This window comes from Eptesicus fuscus, chromosome 15 (assembly GCF_027574615.1).
Source record: "Eptesicus fuscus isolate TK198812 chromosome 15, DD_ASM_mEF_20220401, whole genome shotgun sequence".
NCBI lineage: Eukaryota > Metazoa > Chordata > Mammalia > Chiroptera > Vespertilionidae > Eptesicus > Eptesicus fuscus.
In genome coordinates, this window is record NC_072487.1 from 67343979 (window position 1) to 67363384 (window position 19406).

General features: G+C 43.4%; 1 protein-coding gene across 2 annotated transcripts in view; it reads left to right on the forward strand.

Moving 5' to 3' along the window:
- Window positions 1-19406, forward strand: part of ASTN2 (astrotactin 2) — a 769045-nt gene that overhangs the window by 244166 nt on the left and 505473 nt on the right. For both annotated transcript variants that reach the window (XM_028161420.2, XM_054727144.1), the window contains exon 5: window positions 16761-16868. In XM_028161420.2, coding sequence (XP_028017221.2) covers window positions 16761-16868 — 108 coding nt within the window. The remainder of the gene's footprint in view (window positions 1-16760; window positions 16869-19406) is intronic.

The window sequence follows — 19406 nt, forward strand, 5'->3', positions numbered from 1 at the left end:
AACATACACATACACACATAGGCACGTGCTCGCATGCGCACACGTACACACACACACACACACACATGGATATGCATACTCTTTGCACAACTGAGATTATGGTCAAGGAATAACTATACTTGCCACAGGACAGCCATTAGGCCACGGGAGGCAGGGAAATCCCTGTGTAAATCTGACTTAAAATTTTGCAAAGATTTTGACCCATCTTCCTGTTGCCTCCCAGTATCCCCTTTGTCCATCACTGCATCCAGCAGAATGAGACCTTTCTGATGAAATCTCATGCCTGAGCCCTGTGTGATGCTTTGAAGATCCAAAATCACAAAGACTATTCAAGGTAGAAGTTATTTAAGTCTGTTTTTCTTGATTATTTGTTTGCCTATTGATTCTTTTACTAGAGGCCCGATGCACGAAGATTCGTGCAAGAATGGGCCTTCCTTCCCCTGGCTGCCAGCACCGCCTTCGCTCCAGCACAGAGCCACCTTTCCGCCTTCCCATGGTGCCCAGAGGCCCTGAGCACCTGGGGCAGTGTGGAACGCCTGCGTCCAGCCGCTTGGTGCCTGCATATGCAAATTAACCCACCATCTTTGTTGGGCTAATTTGCATAGTCACTCCTGATTGGCTGGTGGGCGTCATGAAGGTACGGTCAATTTGCATCTTTCTCTTTTATTAGTGTAGATTCTCATGTGGCAGAAAGATACATGGAAATAGACACTAGGGAGCCTCTATCGTGCTCACACGTGTCTGTTTTCACCACAACAGTCTGCATCCCTTGTTTAGTTTACACTCACTTGCTACAGAGCTAAGCCAGACACCCTGATTCTCTTGTGCAATGATCTTCTCTCCACTCCTAGGCCTCTCCACCTTCACACCGATTCCAGAATCTGACCATTCTCTCAGCTTCCAGGAGAATCGGAGGTTGCCCCTGCTGTGGTTCCCACAGCTCCTGCACTGACCTGGACTGGTAGCCTTATCACACTCTACCACCTTATTTCTTGACCACTTTCTCAGTCCAAATGTGAGTTCTTGATGTGAGGAACCATATTCCATATCTTATCAATGGTTCCTACACAGGCTTCACATATGTACTCAACATGTTAAATATATAAATAAGAGAATGAAATAAAATGGCAAGTATTAGCTCAGTACTCCAAGATTCACAGCATCCTTTTAAGTCTTGCAAAAAACGTAGATGGTATTCCCATTAGAAATGTAAGGCTTAAGAATTGTTTATTGTCATTACTGTTATTATCATTATTATTTATTGATTTCAGAGAGGAAGGGGGAGAGAGAGAGAGATAGAAGCATCACTGATGAGAGAGAATGATTGGCTGCCTCCTGCACAACCCCTATTGGGGATTGAGCCCAAATTGAACCGTGACCTCCTGGTTCATAGATTGATGCTCAACCACTGAGCCACACCAGCCAGGCAAGGCTTAAGAGTTTAAAGAGGTCAAATAACTCACCCAAGAATATGGTGCCATTTAGTATTGCTGTATGATCAATGATACCAAGACATACTGGCTAAAACCAACTTTTATTTTGCCCCAAATTTTTTGGGTTAGTAATTCAAGCAGTTCTTGCTTAGTATCGCACGCGATTATAGTCAAACACCAGGTGGGGTGCAGTCATCCAAAGACTCAGCTGGGCTGGACTTCCCAAAGGACACTGGCAAGGCTGGCCGCTGACACCAGATGTTGGCTAGGAGCTCAGCTGGGGCTGTTGACTGCTGCTGCTACCCCTGGCCTCTCCAGCATGGACGTCTCTAGGCAGGCAGACTTCCTGGATGGTGATTGGCTTACTCAGTGCAGCCCTCCCAAGAGAACCAGGTGAGGCTGCACGGCTCTTCCGACAGGGCCTGGGAAGATTACAGCCTCACCTCTGTCATTCTCTTTTAGTCCACCCGGATTCAAGAATGGGAGCTCCCATCTCTCAATGGGAGCTGTGGCAAAGACTTTGGGGACTATGTTTATAACCACTATTGTCCCTGGCTAGGTAGCTCAGTCGGTTAGAGCGTCGTCCCGATGCACCAAGGTTGGGGGTTTGATCTCTGGTCAGGGCACTTACAAGAATCTCAATCTCTCTCTCTCTCTCTCTCTCTCTCTCTCTCTCTCTCTCTCTCTCAGCAAAAAATAAATAAAATAAAATTGGCAAAATTGAAAAAGCGTACAATATAGTAACCGAATTAAAGAACCAAACTCCAAATCCAGTTGTGTGTGTGTTTTTTTTGTTACCCTATGATGGATATTCTTCAGCTGAAAATACAATTTTTGATGACTTATTAAATTGTCTCTGTTCCAATGTCATGCCTGTGTGTAGAGGAGAAGGGAGAACACTTATCTCTCCAGGATGACCTATCTGCCCTTAAGTCTGACTAACAGGAAGAGGGTTATTTGGAAACAATATGTCTTGGGCAAAAATATATATCTTAGTCATACCTTTAACCGGGAACAGGATACTGGCCTTAATCTAATAAATGCCATAGACTGCTTTATGTGCTTTAATTTAAAACGATTCATATTCATTAAGGAAAGTTTGTAAAGTTCCTAGAAGTGCAACCAGAAAAATACAAGTTTCCTGTAATGCCATCACCCACATACTACTACCGGCATTTAAAACTCGCTCTAATTTCTTTCCAAGCTCGATTTATAGTTTCCTATGCGCAATTTAAAAATCAACTTCATTAAAGCGTACTTTATGTAAAGTACACTGCATCAATGTAGAGTATACAATTCAACGAGTTTTGGAACCTTTATATACCGGTGAACATTTCCATCACGATATGTATAGTTCTCCATTTATTTAGATTTTTTTTTCATTTTAATTTCTTTTAATAGAGATTGCTTGGGACCTTTGGTAGCACATCCTTCTTCCCACCCACACCAGGCACCCGGAGATCTGCCCTTTGTCACTCGAACTTGGATTTGCCTAGTGTAGAATTGCATCTAAATGGGATTATACAGCATGTCATTTCTGTGTCTAGTGTCATTCATTCAGCTTAATGGTTTTGAGGCGCATCGGTATGGATGCACATGCCAGAAGTTCCTTTTAGTGATGAATCTGCTTTATTCTACGTATTCACCTGTGGATGGACATTTGGGTTTACTCCAGGTTTTTGTTCTTGCGCATACTTCTGCCATGGGCATTTATGTACAAGGTGTTGTATGGACATGCTTTCATTACTGTTTAGTAAGTAACTACGATTGGAATATCTGGGTCATATATTTGTTGTAGTTTTAACTTTTTGAGAAACCGTTTTTATTTCAAAGAAGGTACAGGATGCCTGTTCTCATCAGCAGCATGTGTGAGTCTGGTCGGCTCCAAAATCTTGTCAGAATTGATGAGGCTGATCCTTTTGAAAAACCTAGCCATTCGGTGGTTGTGGGGTGGTATCTCACTGCGGCTTTATTTGCATTTCCCTGGTGACTAAAGATTCTTCAGTGAGTATTGCCATTCGTCACTTGTTTGTTGAAGTGATCCTTTAAATTATTTGCCAGTTTTTAAAACTGGGTTATCTTTTTAAAATAGGATTATCAGGAGTCTTTTATACTCTGGATACAAGTCCTTTGTTGGGTATATGTATTACAGGTACTTTCTCCTCTTCTGTGGCTCTCTCTTTACCTATTCCTATTGATATCCTTTGGAGAGGAAATTTTTTTCATTTTTACAAATTTCCAAAAACCATAATTTTTTCTCTTATGTTTTATGCATATTTTTCCTATTTAAGATTTTTACCTCTGCCAAAGTTACAAAGATTTTTCTTCTGTTTTCTTCTATAAGTTTTGTAGTTTTAGCATTTACATTTAGTTCTGTGATCCATTTTTTAGTTAATATGTGTGCATGCTGTGAACTGAGGGCCTATGTCCATTTCTTATAGCAAGTGCCTCTCCACTTGTTCCAGCACCATTTGTTGGAAAGACTGTCTCCTGATATCATAATCAAAAATCAGTTGTATATATTTATGTGCTCTCTATTCTCTTCCATTGATCAGTAGGTCTATCCCTTAGCCAATAATATACTCTTGCCACACATATGATAATATATAATGAATTATAATACAGCTTTTAAAATTAGTGACTTAGATCTACTACATATATCATTTAAATTCTGAAATTATAATATTAAGGGAACAAAGCAAGTGGCAATATAATACAAACAATATGACAATTAGAAACCCATAAAACAATAATCTGTACTATTTTGTAGAAACTCATATGTTATAAAAGTATTTCTTTTAATTTGACAAGATATATATACATGTGTCCTAGATAATAGTTGCCTCCAATAAAAGTAATTTAAAAAATAATACACTCTTGGTTACTCTAGTTTATAGTAAATCTTGAAAACAGGTCATGTAAGTCCTTCAATTTTGTTTTATTTTAAAATTGCTTGACTATACTACATTATTTGCATTTCCACATAAATTTTAGAATTATCTTGTCCATTTCCATCCTTCCCCCATAAAATGCTTGCTGGAATTATAAGTAGGACTATACTTAATCTACAGGTAAGATGGCGGGGAAATCACATCTTTATAATGTTCAGTCTTGAAATCTACAAACATGGTTTGTATATCTCCATTCATTTACATTTTTTATTTTAATTTCTTTTAACAGTTTTCTATTCTTAATGAAGAGCTCTCACATGCCTTTTCTTAAACATACTATTAAGTACTTAGAGTTTCTTATACTATCATAAGTAGAATTGATTTTGAGAATTTACTTTCCAATTATTTGATGCCTGTATCTAAACATATAATTTACTTCTATATATTAATATTTTATCTTTCAACCACTCTAAAGTCACTTACTGTGTTTTTAATTCTAAAAACCATGTCGTCTGCGAAAATAATAGTTTTATTCCTTCGTTTCTAATCTGTCTGCTTAAAAAATTTTGTTGGCCCTATTGAAATGGTTAGAGTAAAGAGGTCTCTGTATGTTGGATTTTCAGCAATTTGACTATAAGTATAGGCTCCATTTGGTATCCTCTGAGCTTTATGAATTTGGTGCTTTATCTCTTACACTAAATTTGGTTAATTGTAGTCATTATATTTTTATTTTTTTAAGACTCTGTTCTCTCTCCTCACCTTCTGAGACTCCATTTATCTATATTAAGAACATCTGATGTGGTCCCTTGAATCTCTTAGACACTATTTACTCTTTTACAATCTTTCTTCTCTCTCTCTTCAGATTGGCCGTTAAGGCCAATGATTATTTTCTGTGTTATCTTCATTCTATTTAAGCCCATCCAGTGATTTTTTAAAAAAATATTCATAAATCTGTTTCATAATGATTTTATATCTTTTCCTGCTAATAATTCTTATATTTTATGTTCATTGTAATCATCTTTGCGTAACCTACCTGGCACAGGTGGTGTTGTGTCGAAGTCCTTGTGCACCTGGGTCATCTTAGGTTGGCCTCTGCCCGTTGTCTTTTCTCTTGGGAATGGATGGAACTTTCCTGGTTCGCCACATGTTGGATAATTTTGCATCGAATGCTAGAAATTGTGAATTCATTGGATGAAGATTTTTTGGATTCTATTTCTCCCAAGAATGCTGATGTTTTGTTTTTCTCAGGCAGTTGACTTGGTTAGACTCAGGCTGCCGTGCCTGGGGAGAGCAGCCATTGTTTTTTTCCTTAGCTGACTGAGCTGGTTGGAGTCTGCCTTACACATGAGTATTCAGAGGTCAGCCAGAGACGTTGCAGAGATTACACACCGAGTGTGAGGCGTTTCCCTAGACTGCCCTTTTCTCCCTGGTGGACTTGGTTGATCTGAGTGGGATCCATCCACTGAGTCCTCAGTTTGGAAAGACAGCAGATTTTCTCTTGGTGCTTCAGTTGCCCTGAGCCATATGGAAATTGCAACCTAACCTCGGGGCAAAGCTGGATGCATGGGAGGCATCTCCTGTGTTGCCTGCTTTCCCCATGCTCCTTTCTAAAACATACCTGCTTTTGTTATTTCCAGAGCCTTCGAGTAGTGCTTTTGTTTGTTTTTGTATTTTGTCCAGAATTTATTGTTATCTGTAGGAGAGTTGGTCCGTGACTATCTTCCAGAGCAGAAGCAGGATCTCCACTATATTCAGTAGTATTCATTTTGCAATATAGAATTTATGTTTTTGACATCCCCCCTTTTCTTGAAATTAGTATTGGACACAAACATTTTCTATAATATCTTATCATCATCTAGGCTCATTTAATATTCCAACATAATTAACCATTCCACACAAGTTTCCCATTAAGGTTATTTTCCATTTTCTTATATTTATAAATAGCATTGCAATGAGTATAATCCTGCATAACTCTTTTTCTGTATTTAGCATGGTTCCCTTAGGGTGAATTCCCAGAAGTGGGTCAAGAGGGATGGACATTTTTAAGGCATTTCTTTATATTGCCAAATTGCTTCCCAAAAGGACCGTACACATTTACACTGCTTGCAGCAATTTGGGAAAATAATTATTTCATAAAACCCTTGTCAGCACTGGATATTATTAAACGAAGAAATAACATTTCTATTTCAAAGAGGAAGAATTATAATCAAGTATTTATGAAGACACATACTATTTTCATGCCAGAGGAGAGATTTTTCTGGTTTTAAGACTGGAGACTCTAAAATGAAATACATGTATTAAGAGAGGAAGACTCCGAAAAATGAAAATCTAAACAAATATTTAAAGTGAATAACAATGAAGGAGGAATTTGGGGAGCATGAAGAAGAAAACATGTTTGCACAGAAAACTACAAGATGGAGAAAAGGCCAAAAAATGTGTAACAGTTTAGTCCAAACTTATGAAAATACTCCCTAAAAGGCTGAAACTTCAAATTTGTCAATGCATAGTGGGACATTTGAAAGAAAACAAACAAAACTAAAACAAGCTTTTAAAATTGGTTTTGAAACAATAAGAACAAGAATATGATTGTCCCGTTGCATGAAATAACCGAAACCTTATTACCAGATGAAAGTACAAAACCAAATTCATTCTGAATCTGTCAGATCTATCACTTTTATCAGAAAAAAAAAATCTAAAAACTAGAAAAGGGAGAATAAAGATGCTTATAGGAATGGAGTGCTAACACACAGAGGAGGTTCTGAGTCTTTACTTTGAAGTGTCTGCCTCAATTTCCTTCTCCAGACCCAACCCCACAAATTACTTTTCCCTGGCTAAATTAATTTGAAAGGATGTTTTCAGAACTACAGAGTTAGTTATACTCACGGAAGAATCAGAGTTTTAGGTAGAAGAGGTTCTAACATTCTAAAGAAGAATTAATCTTATCCTGCTTTCCAATAGTTGATGATGCACCATTGAAACTTTATTTTCATTCTCAAGAACAATAAGGTCGGTGTACATAGTGAACGCGCAGGGAGGGAAGCTGAGAGCGCTAGAAGCCATCATGGGTTCACTCAGAATAGGTCTCCAGGCCGACTGCATTTCTACTTTGAATAGCTTTGTTGCACAGGGAGATGCCACCGGCACAGGATCTGAGTGTCAGCAAGGTATTTGATAGAGCTTTCTCATGAGTGTATTATTTTTTTAAATTATGTTTTTATTTATTTTTAGAGAGAGGGGATAGAGAGATAGAAACATCAATGAGAGAGAAACATCATCAGTCAGCTGCCTCCTTCACACCCCTGCTGGGGATCAAGCCTGGTGTGCCCTGACTGGGAGTCGAACCATGATCTCCTGGTTCATAGGTCAATGCTCAACTGGCTGGGCATAAGTGTATTAATTTTTACATGTATTTATCTGAATAGTCTATCTCCCAGGTAAGTGCAGGCCCTGTGCTGGCAGGGAGTATGTCTATTTCACTTGCCCGTGCATATTCCCTGCCCCACTGCCTGGCCCGTTGTAGAATCTCAACAGATATTTACTGAGTTTCTGTTTCCTAAGGGGGAGACTGTAGACTGCTTGGTAGTAGGATCAGATGCTTCATATTTATTTGATTACATGTACTGGAAGAGTTTGTATTATGGGGCTGATGTCAACCTGAAGGGAGTTCTCTAGCCATGAGCTATCATGGTCTGTTCTCATTTAGGTCTCCTCAACGCTGATGCCTTTGCCTTAGGTCAGGGAAGACTGGCATGGGAGACTGGGCATAGCAAGGACCGAAATTAGCCTTCCCACCCAACCCCTTCTCCTCACTGACTGGGTGGCCTTGCCCAAGACAAAAAACCCTTGCAGACATCAATTTCTTAATATCTATACTAATAAAAGGGTAATATGCTAATTAGACCGGGAGACCTTCTGGACGTCCTTTTGGAGAAAGCCATGGTGGTGGGGCCAAGGCAGAGGCAGTTAGGGGCGATCAGGCCAGGAGGGGAGGGAAGTTGGGGGCAAGCAGGCTGGCAGGCAGAGTGGTTAGGGGCGATCAGGCAGGTAGGCAGGTGAGCAGTTAGGAGCCAGTGGTCCCAGATTGTGAGGGTGCAGGCAGTCGAACATCTGGCAGTCGGACATCCCCCAAGGGGTCCCAGATTGGAGAGGGTGCAGGCCAGGCTGAGGGACACACCCCCATGCACAAATTTTGTGCACTGGGCCACTAGTTTCTTAATATTAAAACAAGGATATCAGCACCAACCTAATTATATTCTCCTATACACTGTATGCTTTTAACACACATAACCTGCTAGTCTGTGGCTTCATATGCTGTAAACACTCCGTAACTATTGTTTCTTTTCCTTACATGCTGTTCCTTTCATATTTATCCAGTTCACAGAGGGCGTGCTGTCAGGGAAGAGGGAAAACATGAGATCATAGGATTAGGAGCAAAAAACAAACTTGAGACATTAGAAGAAGGGCCAAAAGATACAGATGCAATTTGGTGGTAACAAAACCTTCTTTACTTTGATTTAGAAAAATCAATTCTTCAAATACAGGGTGGGAAAGACCAGAATTATTTGCAGTGCGTGTGAAGAAAGAACCGAGGGCACATTGAGTACAAGTCCGCTGCCCGTACAGCAGAAGCAGTCCTGGGCCGCATTATTGTAAGTCTCATGTTCACAGAAAGGGTGGTGAGAGTCCATGTCTCTGTGTAGGTCAGCTCACACCCAGGTTGTCATGCCTAGTTCTGGGCATCAAAACTCAAAAAGGACTTGAGCAAATTCAACAGAATGAATTTGAAATATGGGATGCATATCAAAATCACAAGACTGAACAATGATATAATAGCCGGAGTCGTAGAGGATATAGTGAGATAATCACTCCTGTGGACAGCTGGTCAGGATGAAATTGGTCTAACCTTTCTGGAGGACATCTTGACATGGATCAAAACCTTTAAATATGTCACTATCCTTTGACCAAGCCATTCATCTTTCTACTCTCAAAACATTCTACACTTGGATGCATAGGGATGTGTAGAAAGAGATATCTTTTAGGAGCATGCAATGCAATATTATAGTGAAAAACTAAAAACAACATAAAAATTAAACAATAGGGGATTGGTTACATAAATGATGATCCATTGATACAGTGGGATATTGCAGACATTAAATGTTATTTTAATCAATACTTAATGACATGGGATAATGGGTAAGATATAGATATATTTTTATTTAGCTTAATTTTAATTTCCGCAAGTGATCTCAGTTCATGTTAAAACAAAAAAAAGGAAGAGAGAAAGGTAAACAAAAAGATGAAAATCTCAGTGTTCAGAAAACACTATGGTAGAGATAGGTATAGATATAGTTACAGATGAAGATGTTGATACACACGTAAATCTAGATGTATATCTAGGTGTGTACATATACATACATATATGATATAGTGTAATTTATGCAATAGCAAAAGTGCAAAGCATATAGTTGGATCCCAGTATGTATTTCTGACATAAGTGAATGAATAGATATATGCTTAAATATTTTTAACAACATTTACAAAATGTACTCACATTATAAGACAGTAAAATCCAGTTGTTAAAAACTTGCAAATAGATGCATGGTTAGAAACTAGAAATAGAGAAGTCAGATGGAAGTGATAGTATTATTTTTATTTTCTTCTTATTTTCTCAAATTTTCTACAATAAATATGCATTGACTTTGTAATCCAAAAATAGACATAATTTTTGTAAAGCATATGATGTGAGGAATGTTGAAGGTATTAGTAGGAATACTAAATTGTATGGAAAGATTCTAATGGGCACATGATCTATCTTTGGCCACCTGAAGGGCCATCGTATGGGGTCATGAAATAGCCTCAGCCTGTGATTCCAACCAGCTGGACAGAGCCTACAGGGTGGAAACTGCAGCGAACTTGATTCTTGGCCAACCTCACAGGCCCAATCTGCTCTTCCATTCTATTGTACCTTCTGGATCGGCCTCTGCATTCTAATATCTGCCATTTATGACCTGTGTGACCTTGAGCATGTCATTTGTAGTGTCTCTCACACTCAGTTTTCTCATCTTTCCAATGGGGACAACAAAAACCTATCTCCTCCATTATCCTGAGGGTCACATGAGTTGCTATCTTTGGGGAGAAAGTAAAGGTTTGTTAAGTGCTATATAGTATTTGCTAGATGTTCATGTCTCTTCCAGCCATACAGTATGTTAGTAACAGGACAGACTTAGGACTTGGGTCTCTGGACACCCAGTTCATCTTTCCATTGCCCAGTGCTGCCATATGGTGACAGGTGACAGGTTAGAAGGAGTGTGGATGTTTTCATAGGACTAGCCAAGGGGAGTGTTCTGGTTGCCACACTTAGTGCCTGAAGATAACAACAATCCTATGCTTATGGATTCTAGGAGCCATGAATTGATACAGGAGAAAGGGAAGGTAAGTTGTCTTAGCTCCACAATGACCAGGACTCAGTGGGAAATACTCGGACACCTGTGGGCGACTCCGATGGCTGGGGTCTGGAATCAACTAGAAGCTCCTTTTCTCACATGTTTGCCCCCTTGCCTGGGTTGTTTGGAAAGCTGGGCTCAGCTGGGACTGTTGACTGTACCACTTACCCTCAGCCTCTCCACATGGCTAAGACTTCTCACAGCGCTATGGCCAGTTTCCAAAGAGGGAGTCAGCATCTATAGTCAGCATTTCAAGCGCTGCCTCATATGGCCCAGTCCTAGAGGGTCGGTGGAGTCACTTCCTTTGCAGCCTCTTTATTAAAAGCGCACCCCTGCCGCAGTCCAGATTCAAGGGCCCAGAACTAATCTCCATCTTTGATGGGGGAGCAGCCAAGTCCCATTACAGAAGAAAATGTGGGATGGGAGAGTGTGCTGTGGCCTTCTCTGGAAAATCCAGCCTCCCACAGGGAGCGGAGGGATATTCCAGAAGGCAAGGCTGTCCTTTCATGACATGCTGAAATGAGCTTGATTGGAGAGCCTCTCCTCCATAGATAGATTTTTGGGCCAGAATTTGAGAATAAATTGAGAGATCTCTCTTCTTGTTTTGTGGAATGCCCATCTCTGAAATGGCCATTTTATAGAAAAGGTCAGCTGAGGGATGAGCTTACCCTGCAGCAGTAAACAACCAGTTTTTAAAAATAAACATCACTTTTATTGTCTTTTTTTATTAGTATTCATTGGAGGAAAATTAAAAATGCAGATGAGCAACAGTAAGGAAAAATATGTTAAATGCTCCCAATCTTACTATTCAGAGAATAACCTTGATATATTTATTTTTATATGTATGTGTATATACATATATATGCATACATTTACATATTCTCTGTGTGTACATTTTTAAAACAGAATAGGATCGTTCGCACTTATAGTTTCCTAATATGCTTGTTAAAAGTCACTTCCTAACTCTTGATCGTGAACATTTCAGAATAACTTTCAGTTTTCTCTTGTCCATTTTTTATACTACAATGTATTTGTTTTTGTTGCACACACTCAGTGGAAGTCGCACTAAATACCTGCACTTGTGTATAAGTAAGTGTACGTGAATGTCCTGTTGGCATTCTTCCCTGGATACTTTTTCACTCAACAATGTATCATGGAGAGGACTGCATGTCAATAAATATAGATCTATGTCACTGTGTTTAATGGTCTCATGAAGGTCTGTTTTAGAGACGTGCCATCGTTTTTTAAATCGGTTCCCTGTACGTGGGCCTCTGGCCATTTCTACTTTTTTTCTGAAGTTTTAAATAGTCACGTTTAATTATATTTTACCATAAAGGATTTTTAACCGTAAAGATCCGTTTAAAAAATTCAACATGAGTCCCCAGAATGCTCCAGGATCGTCTTTCCTGAGGGATCAGATAAACCATGTTTGAATTCTGTGACTGCAGATATGGGTCTTTGCTTCTCTCAGCCTCTGTCTCCACATGTGGAGGAATAAGAATATGTGGTCACATGTGCATAATGTGCCTGGCTCTGTGCCTGGCATATGGCAGTGCCCGATGGCAGGTAGCAGTTGAGGTCAGAGCCTTTCAAGGGGTGGATGCCTACGCACATCTGAGGTGTAGCCCTAGAGCTCAGAACGATGATCCCTTGTGTGGTTTAGGAGGGACTGGAAGTTATAGCTGCTTTGGCCCTCTTTCTAGAACTGGTACCATTTGCATTCCCTGGGCGGTTGGGGGTCAGGTGGGTTTTTACATTCCCAAGCTGCATATTTCTCTATCTGGCGCATTCCTGGGCAATCTGAAAATGCAATATCGCTGTCACCAGCTCGAGGAAGACGCAGAGCCTGAATAATTTAACATGTCACCACCATCCATCATGATAGCAAGAGTGCGGGCGATGGAGGGTGGAGCGGTGGGCCTGCCGAGGCTGCCGAGCAGGACAGCCCAGTCAGAGAAGGTAGGCCTCAGAGAACAGTGAGTTGATTTCCCAGGCTGAGACAAGACCGCTCAGCCTCGCTCCTGCTCCAGCCTCTCTCATCATATGACTCTCAACTTGCTTGGCTGCCCTGATTCACTCCAAACTTGGCCTCAGGTTCCTAGTTTGCTGCCATATGTTTGTGTCATCTCTGGGAGCCTCTAAATGCCTCTGAATATCTTCGTTTATTTATCAGTAAAATTGAGAGAACTCCCCTGTGGTGGGCGTAGCATCATGCTTGGAGTATCTTAATTGCTTCCTCACCAGAAAGGAAGCTCCAGGAAGTCAGGAAGTCTTGGACTGCTGTTTGCCGCCCTATTCTCAATGTCTAGAACAGTGTCTGGTATGAACAGACACTGAGTTGATCATTGTTAAGTGAATGAACAAGCAAATGAATAAGTTATTATTATTTTTTTTTAGATGACCAGTGGGTCCAAGACAAATGGAAGAGTCACCCACTACTTTCTGAAGCATGGGGTCAAGACTCAGGGTGCCTGAGCTGGGCCCCTTTCACTGTGGCTCTGGAATGTCTCCCCTCTGTGCCTGCCCGCCCTCCCCCCCCCCCCCCCCCACAATTCCATCATTCTACAGTTCTGTCATCCGTCTTATGCTATTACAAAGAGAACAGATGGTCTATTTTTAAAAAATATTTTACTTATTGATCTAAGATTCACATAACATAACATTATCCATTAACTATTTTAAAATGTATAATTCATTGCCATATTGTAGATTCACAAGCTCATGCAACTATCACCTCTATGTAGACCCAGACATCTACATTACACTCGAAGGAAACTCCAGACTCATTAATGATCACTTTGTATTTCTCTTCTCCCTCTGCCCAGCCCTGGATGCCACCACTGCTTTCTGTCTCTATGGGTTTACTGATTTTGGATATTTTATATAAACAGAATAGTATGACATATGAACTTTTAAATCTGGCTTTATTTTTTTTCACTTAGCAGAACTTCTGCAAGGTCTATCCACATTATACAATATCAGCATTCCCTTTTTAGGGTTGAATAATATTCCATTATGTAGATATTCCACATTTGGGTATCCATTTATCAGTGGGTGGACATTGGTGTGTGTGTGTTTCTACCTTTTTGCTATTGTAAATAGTGTTGCTGTGAACATTCGTGTATTGGAATGCCCTATCTTCAATTCTTTGGGGATAGCCCTAGGGCAGAATGGCTAGGTCATGTGATAATTGTGTGTTTAACTTCTTGAGGAACTGTCAAACTATGTTCCACGGTGGCTGCACCAGCTTGCATTCCCACCAGCAATGTATGAGGGTCCAGTCTCTCTACATCCATTCCGACACCTGTTCTTGTCCCATGCGGTTGACTGTGGTCAGCCTGGTATATATGAACCGGTTGCTTTCCTTTGGCTTTGGACTTGCAATTCCCTAATGACTAATCTTTTCATGAGAGCAGAGGGTTTTCAATGAGACGGAAGCTAGGTTGAGGGCGATGCCATTTGTAACACATGTGATCATTGGTACGCAGCCGTGAAATTCTGAAGGTTGGATTGCCCTCTGTGAACCTGAGATGATCCCTGCCTCTCAGACCGCTTGTGGAGTGTGGATGGGAGACTGCATAGGCAGGGCCCAGAGCAGCGCACGTCCCGCGGAGGTCTGTGCTGTGCCCATCTTCTTCACGGCGCCACCTCATCTCATTCGGGACCAGCAGAACCATGGGCTCCTGGAACAGGGCAGAGGACCTTATGGCTCCTCTTCTGTCCTCCTGCCAGTCTCTGGCCGTTCTCACTTTCTCTCGGCTCCTAAATGGAAGTACGCGAGCAGCCCTGAGTAATGAACGGCTGTACTTTAGGTCACAAAGTCAACAATTTCATATGAAAATGTTGGCAGAGAGGGCCCTTTTCCATTCGACTGAATCCTCTCCAAGCCAGTCTGTACCTGGTCTGTGGCCCCATCAGGTTATGTGGACACTCAGAGGCTAGACGTCCTGGGTGGCTGCCACCTCCCCAGGATGTCACAGAGGCCAGGGAGTCACCCCCCATCCCATTGGTGCTTCTTTCCTCCTAATAAACTTGGGCAAGCCTCGAATAAATGAATGTGCCTTACCATCCCTGTTTGTGGTCTGTGTGTCAACTATTCACCTGCAGTACACCTACCTCCCCTCATAATATCCATGTGAGCTGAGAGTTAGTGTCCCTCTTCTTTTAAAGATGCATTCAGAGAGGTTAGGTGCCTTGCCCAAGCCCACTCCGCTAATAAGGGAGATGAAGAATTAGAACTCGGGTCTGACTTCAGTGCCCTGATTCCTTCCCACAGACGTGCATGACCTCCCCGGGCCGTGGATGAAGCCAGTGCAGAAACCCGCCAGAGGCTAAGTGCCTTAGGGCAGAAGCAATGGCCATTGTCTTTTAAATGGAATCTGAGCTGCACCATTTTTCTTCCAAGTCACATTAAAAAATGATTCAACACCTTCGTGGGGCCCGTGGCTTATTCGTCTCTCTCCTGTGCCCGGATCCTGGTCCTTAATTATGCTCAGGAATAGTGGCAGTGGCTGTGCAAGTGCTGCCAGACCGGCGTTCCCCGCCATGGTGGGCGCCTGTCGCCTGGCTACTGTCTACTGAGGTGTGCTTATGTATAAAATACACACTGGATTTTAAAGACTTAGTATGCAAAATCTATAAACTATTTCAGTATCATAATTTACACTAATTCCATGTTAAAAATGACAATGTTTTTAGTACATTGGGTTTAATACAATACGTTCTAAAAACTAATGTTTACATTTACCTTTTTAACGTGGCTACTAGAACATTGAACATTGCATGTGTGGTTTGCATGATATTTTTATTGGACAGCTTGGTGTAGAGGCAGCCTTGCTGAGCCTCAGTTTCCATTCTGAAAATGGTACCTTGGTAGCTAAGGGGGGAGGTGAGGGTCAGATGGGTGGGGATGGGGCAGGGGGAACTGGAGAAGCATCCACGGTAGCCAGGGGCATGGCATGTATGTGCTTGCACACGTGGATTGCCGGAGGCATCCCTAGGATGTAGCTAAGCCTGAGGGAGTTCCTACCAATAGCACAATTACAGGGGTTCACAGCAGGAGCTATGGGAAGTGGAAAACGCACACTGGCATTGGGAGCAAGCCACAGACCTGCGTGCCACTATCATGCCCTTCCTGCTGTGCTCAGCTGTGAGCTCATTCTCCTGCTCTAGAAGCTTCTGAGACATACATCCTCAGTGCTCCAGGTCCTTCCACATGTCCTCTAGCATGTCCTTCCCAGTCAGTGCTCCACCTGATGGGGCTGCCACCTGCCCACACTCCCCACCCAGGGGTGCCCCACTCTCACCTCTCCTTGGAACTCCATTTCCTTCCACCGAAGCCTCATCCATCCTTCCAGCCCCGACTCCATCTCCCTTCCTCCACAAAGTCCCTCAGGTCACCTGTGTGGTGACAGGTTGCTCTCCCCATACTCTGGGGTCTTGAAGTGTGGAAAGCATAGCCATGAAATAGGTTAAATCACCATGGGACCCCATTTGTCACCGCGACTAGCTTATGATCCCCTGGTTGGCCAGGAACAGTTGTATCTCTGTGTGTCCAGTGTCTGGCTCTGGGCCTGGTACACAGTAAGGACTTGGCGGAAATGTGTGTGAAATGAAGTTGCCTGGAGTGTTTTCTTAGAGGCAGCCTCATCGCACTAAGCAACCAATATATCTATCAGTTATTTAGTAGCCACCAAGGGCCAGGCATTTCACCTTTCATCCTTAAGGCAATCCTGCAAGGTTAATAGTTGTTGTCCCTGTTTTAGCAAGAAGGAACCTGGGGCCCAGAAAAGGGATGTGCTTCCTCAAGGTCACACCGCCGTGGGGCTGCCAAGGCACCGGTTAGAACCCCAACTCCTTCCCTAAGCCACGCCCACCCCTGGGTGTCCTGGGATTTACAGAAAGAAGTCGGGGTGGGGTTGTCCATCTTGGGAAGGAGGAGGGTCTAAGAAGCTGCAGAGGCCGCGATGACTGATGGATGTGCTTCCTCGCAGGGGGCATCAGCTTTGGGAGAACCAAGGGGACGTCGGGGTCAGAGGCAGACGATGAAACGCAGCTGACTTTCTACACGGAGCAGTACCGCAGCCGCCGCCGCAGCAAAGGTAACGGAGGCCTTGGGAAGGTTCCAGAACCACTTCGTAGGAGGAAAACCTGGGCGGCAGATTTCGTGTTGAATGACAGACCCTGAATCTTCTTCACCCTGGTGGTCCCAGTCCAGTCGGCACTGAGCTTGGCAGCGAAGCCTTGGCTAGACTGGTGGCCATCACCATCCCCTTTCCCTTCAGCCTTTGTGTGCTTTCTGTCCCACTTCATTCCTCTCAGGATTTAGGGGTGATTTTTTTAAGTTTGTACAGTTACAGAAAAGTCAGCGCAGAAAGTGAAGTAACTAAGAGAATCAGATGGAAAGAGAAGAGGAAGAAGGAAAGTTATTGAAAGGCAGGTGAAATCGCTGCGGGGTCACCTGTGCCGTACTGCTGGGTGGTTCTCAGAGCCAGCTGACGGTGTAGGGCAGGATTCTCAGCCATCAAAGGGCCAAAGGAAACACACTTGGCAATACAGTGGGCAGAGGCTCCAGGACAGAACCAGCACTTACTCAGGAAATTCTACTTACCTGACACCAGGTCCAGAGGGACAGTTGGGCCCTGTGATCACGACACCCTGTCACTCTCTGGGCTGTGCCTCCAGCAGGTGAAACTAGCATCTCCGAATGATTATTGCTCACAATGACGCGTAAACATCAAAACGCTGGGGCAGGGCTAAATCCACCAAGGGCTGAGGTCCATCGTTCTCGGGGATAAAATGTGCTCTGAAGACCATATTTCAGGCAGTTACCTGTGAATATAGTTCCTCACCCCTGAGCGTTTTTGTAAGGATGAGAAATTAGCAAGTTCAAGATCTTATTCCTGGAAGAGAACCTGGGGTGCCAGCATCCCGGTGATGAAGGGCAGCTCTGTGGGCTTGGAGCAGGTCCTGGAAAGAAGCAGGGTCCTGCCCTAGCTGGTTTGGCTCAGTGGATAGAGTGTCCGCCTGCAGACTATGGGGTCCTGGGTTCGATTCTAGTCAGGGGCATATGCCCGGGTTGTGGACTCGATGCCCAGTAGGAGGTGTGCAGGAGGCAGCCAATCAATGATTCTCTCTCATCATTGATGTTTCTCTCTTTCTCTCTCTCTCTCTCTCTCTCTCTCTCTCTCTCTCTCTCTCTCTCTCTCCCCCCTTTCCTCTCTGAAATCAATAAAAATATATTATTTTTTTTAAAAAAGCAGGGTCCTCTGGCAACCACGAAGTCAGCTCATCAAGGCACATGGCAGCCCGTGGCCCTCGTGCCTCTCCAAGAAGTGGCTGGGGAGGTGCCTGTGTTTGGGAGAGGCTTCCCCACAAAATGATCCTGGGGGCATCCCACCCGTGCGTGATGGTTCTCCAAGAGCGCAGACGGCACAGCTTCTCTGGGCTCCTTTTGCTCTTAAGCAAGCTATCTTCCTTCCCTATACCTCAGTCTTCTCATCTGTGAAATGGGTCTCGTAACTGCCTCACAGAAACTTGAAGATGGGTTCTGGTTATGAGATATTAAAAAATGTATCGTGGCGCCTGGTATATATTAAGGGCCAAAGAAGTAGAAGTTATTAATGTCAGTTCACTTCTCGTTGTTTTCCGTATCTCGCTATTGCTGGTGCCTTTCACTGAAAGGTCCCCGCGTGGGGGGTGCCTGGGTTGGCACATCACCTGGGAAGGTTTTGCAGCCTCTGCAGCCATTCGAAGAAGTGGCCTTGCCTCCCCCTCCTCCCCGTGTCTGGGCTGGCTGGTGTCTGCGGCACTGGAGATTTAGAAGTTGATGATGGATGATTCTTGACCCTGTCTTCTCCCTCTCCCCAAACTGCTGCCAGAATTCGCCTGGGCAGGGTGGTGGGTCTCCTCTGCAGGACTGGGCTATTTATAGCTAATTGGGAACGCATCCATCATGGAGCGTTCTCCTCGTAAATCAGAGGTAAACTTAGCAAAGCAAAAGCAAACCGCAGGACGTGAGGGAAGTGACTTGGCCCAGTGCCTCCGTACACTCCAAGGCCGGGCTGTGTTTTCAGGATGGCGAGGATGCCAGGGCTGTGGTGCCCCTCCCCCGCCAGTCCCCCCCCACACACACACACCTTCCTCCAGGCCCTTTGCCAGCTGAATGCCAGAGCCACTTGCTTCATCTCCGCCCCCCACGTATTGTCCAGAGTGACAGTCCCTCTCTCTGTACCTCTGATCCCCCACATCTTTCTCTTCGTCCTCAGCACCCCTCTTTCTGAGGGCCCTGCAGGGGGCTGAGTGGTGCTGGGGAAGATTATGATACACTTTTTGGGAGAAAAAGTATAACCAAATGTTATCTGGGTGGTTCTCACTGTCCCAGCTTTGAGAGGAAAGAGAGAGATGGGGGACACCAGAGAAATGTGGGGACTTCCTAGAAGAGTTGAAGCTGGAAAGTGACCTGGGCTCAGGTAGGGCTCTGTCGCTGTCCACCCACACACGTGAGCCAATAGTCTCGGTATTCATGTCTTTGAAATGGGGTGGCAGTGCCTCCCTCTCAGGTAATTGTGAGGGTTGAATGGGAACACGGGCATCTCCTTTGTAGCTATAAGTCTCGGCAATAATTTATTCCTTTTTCG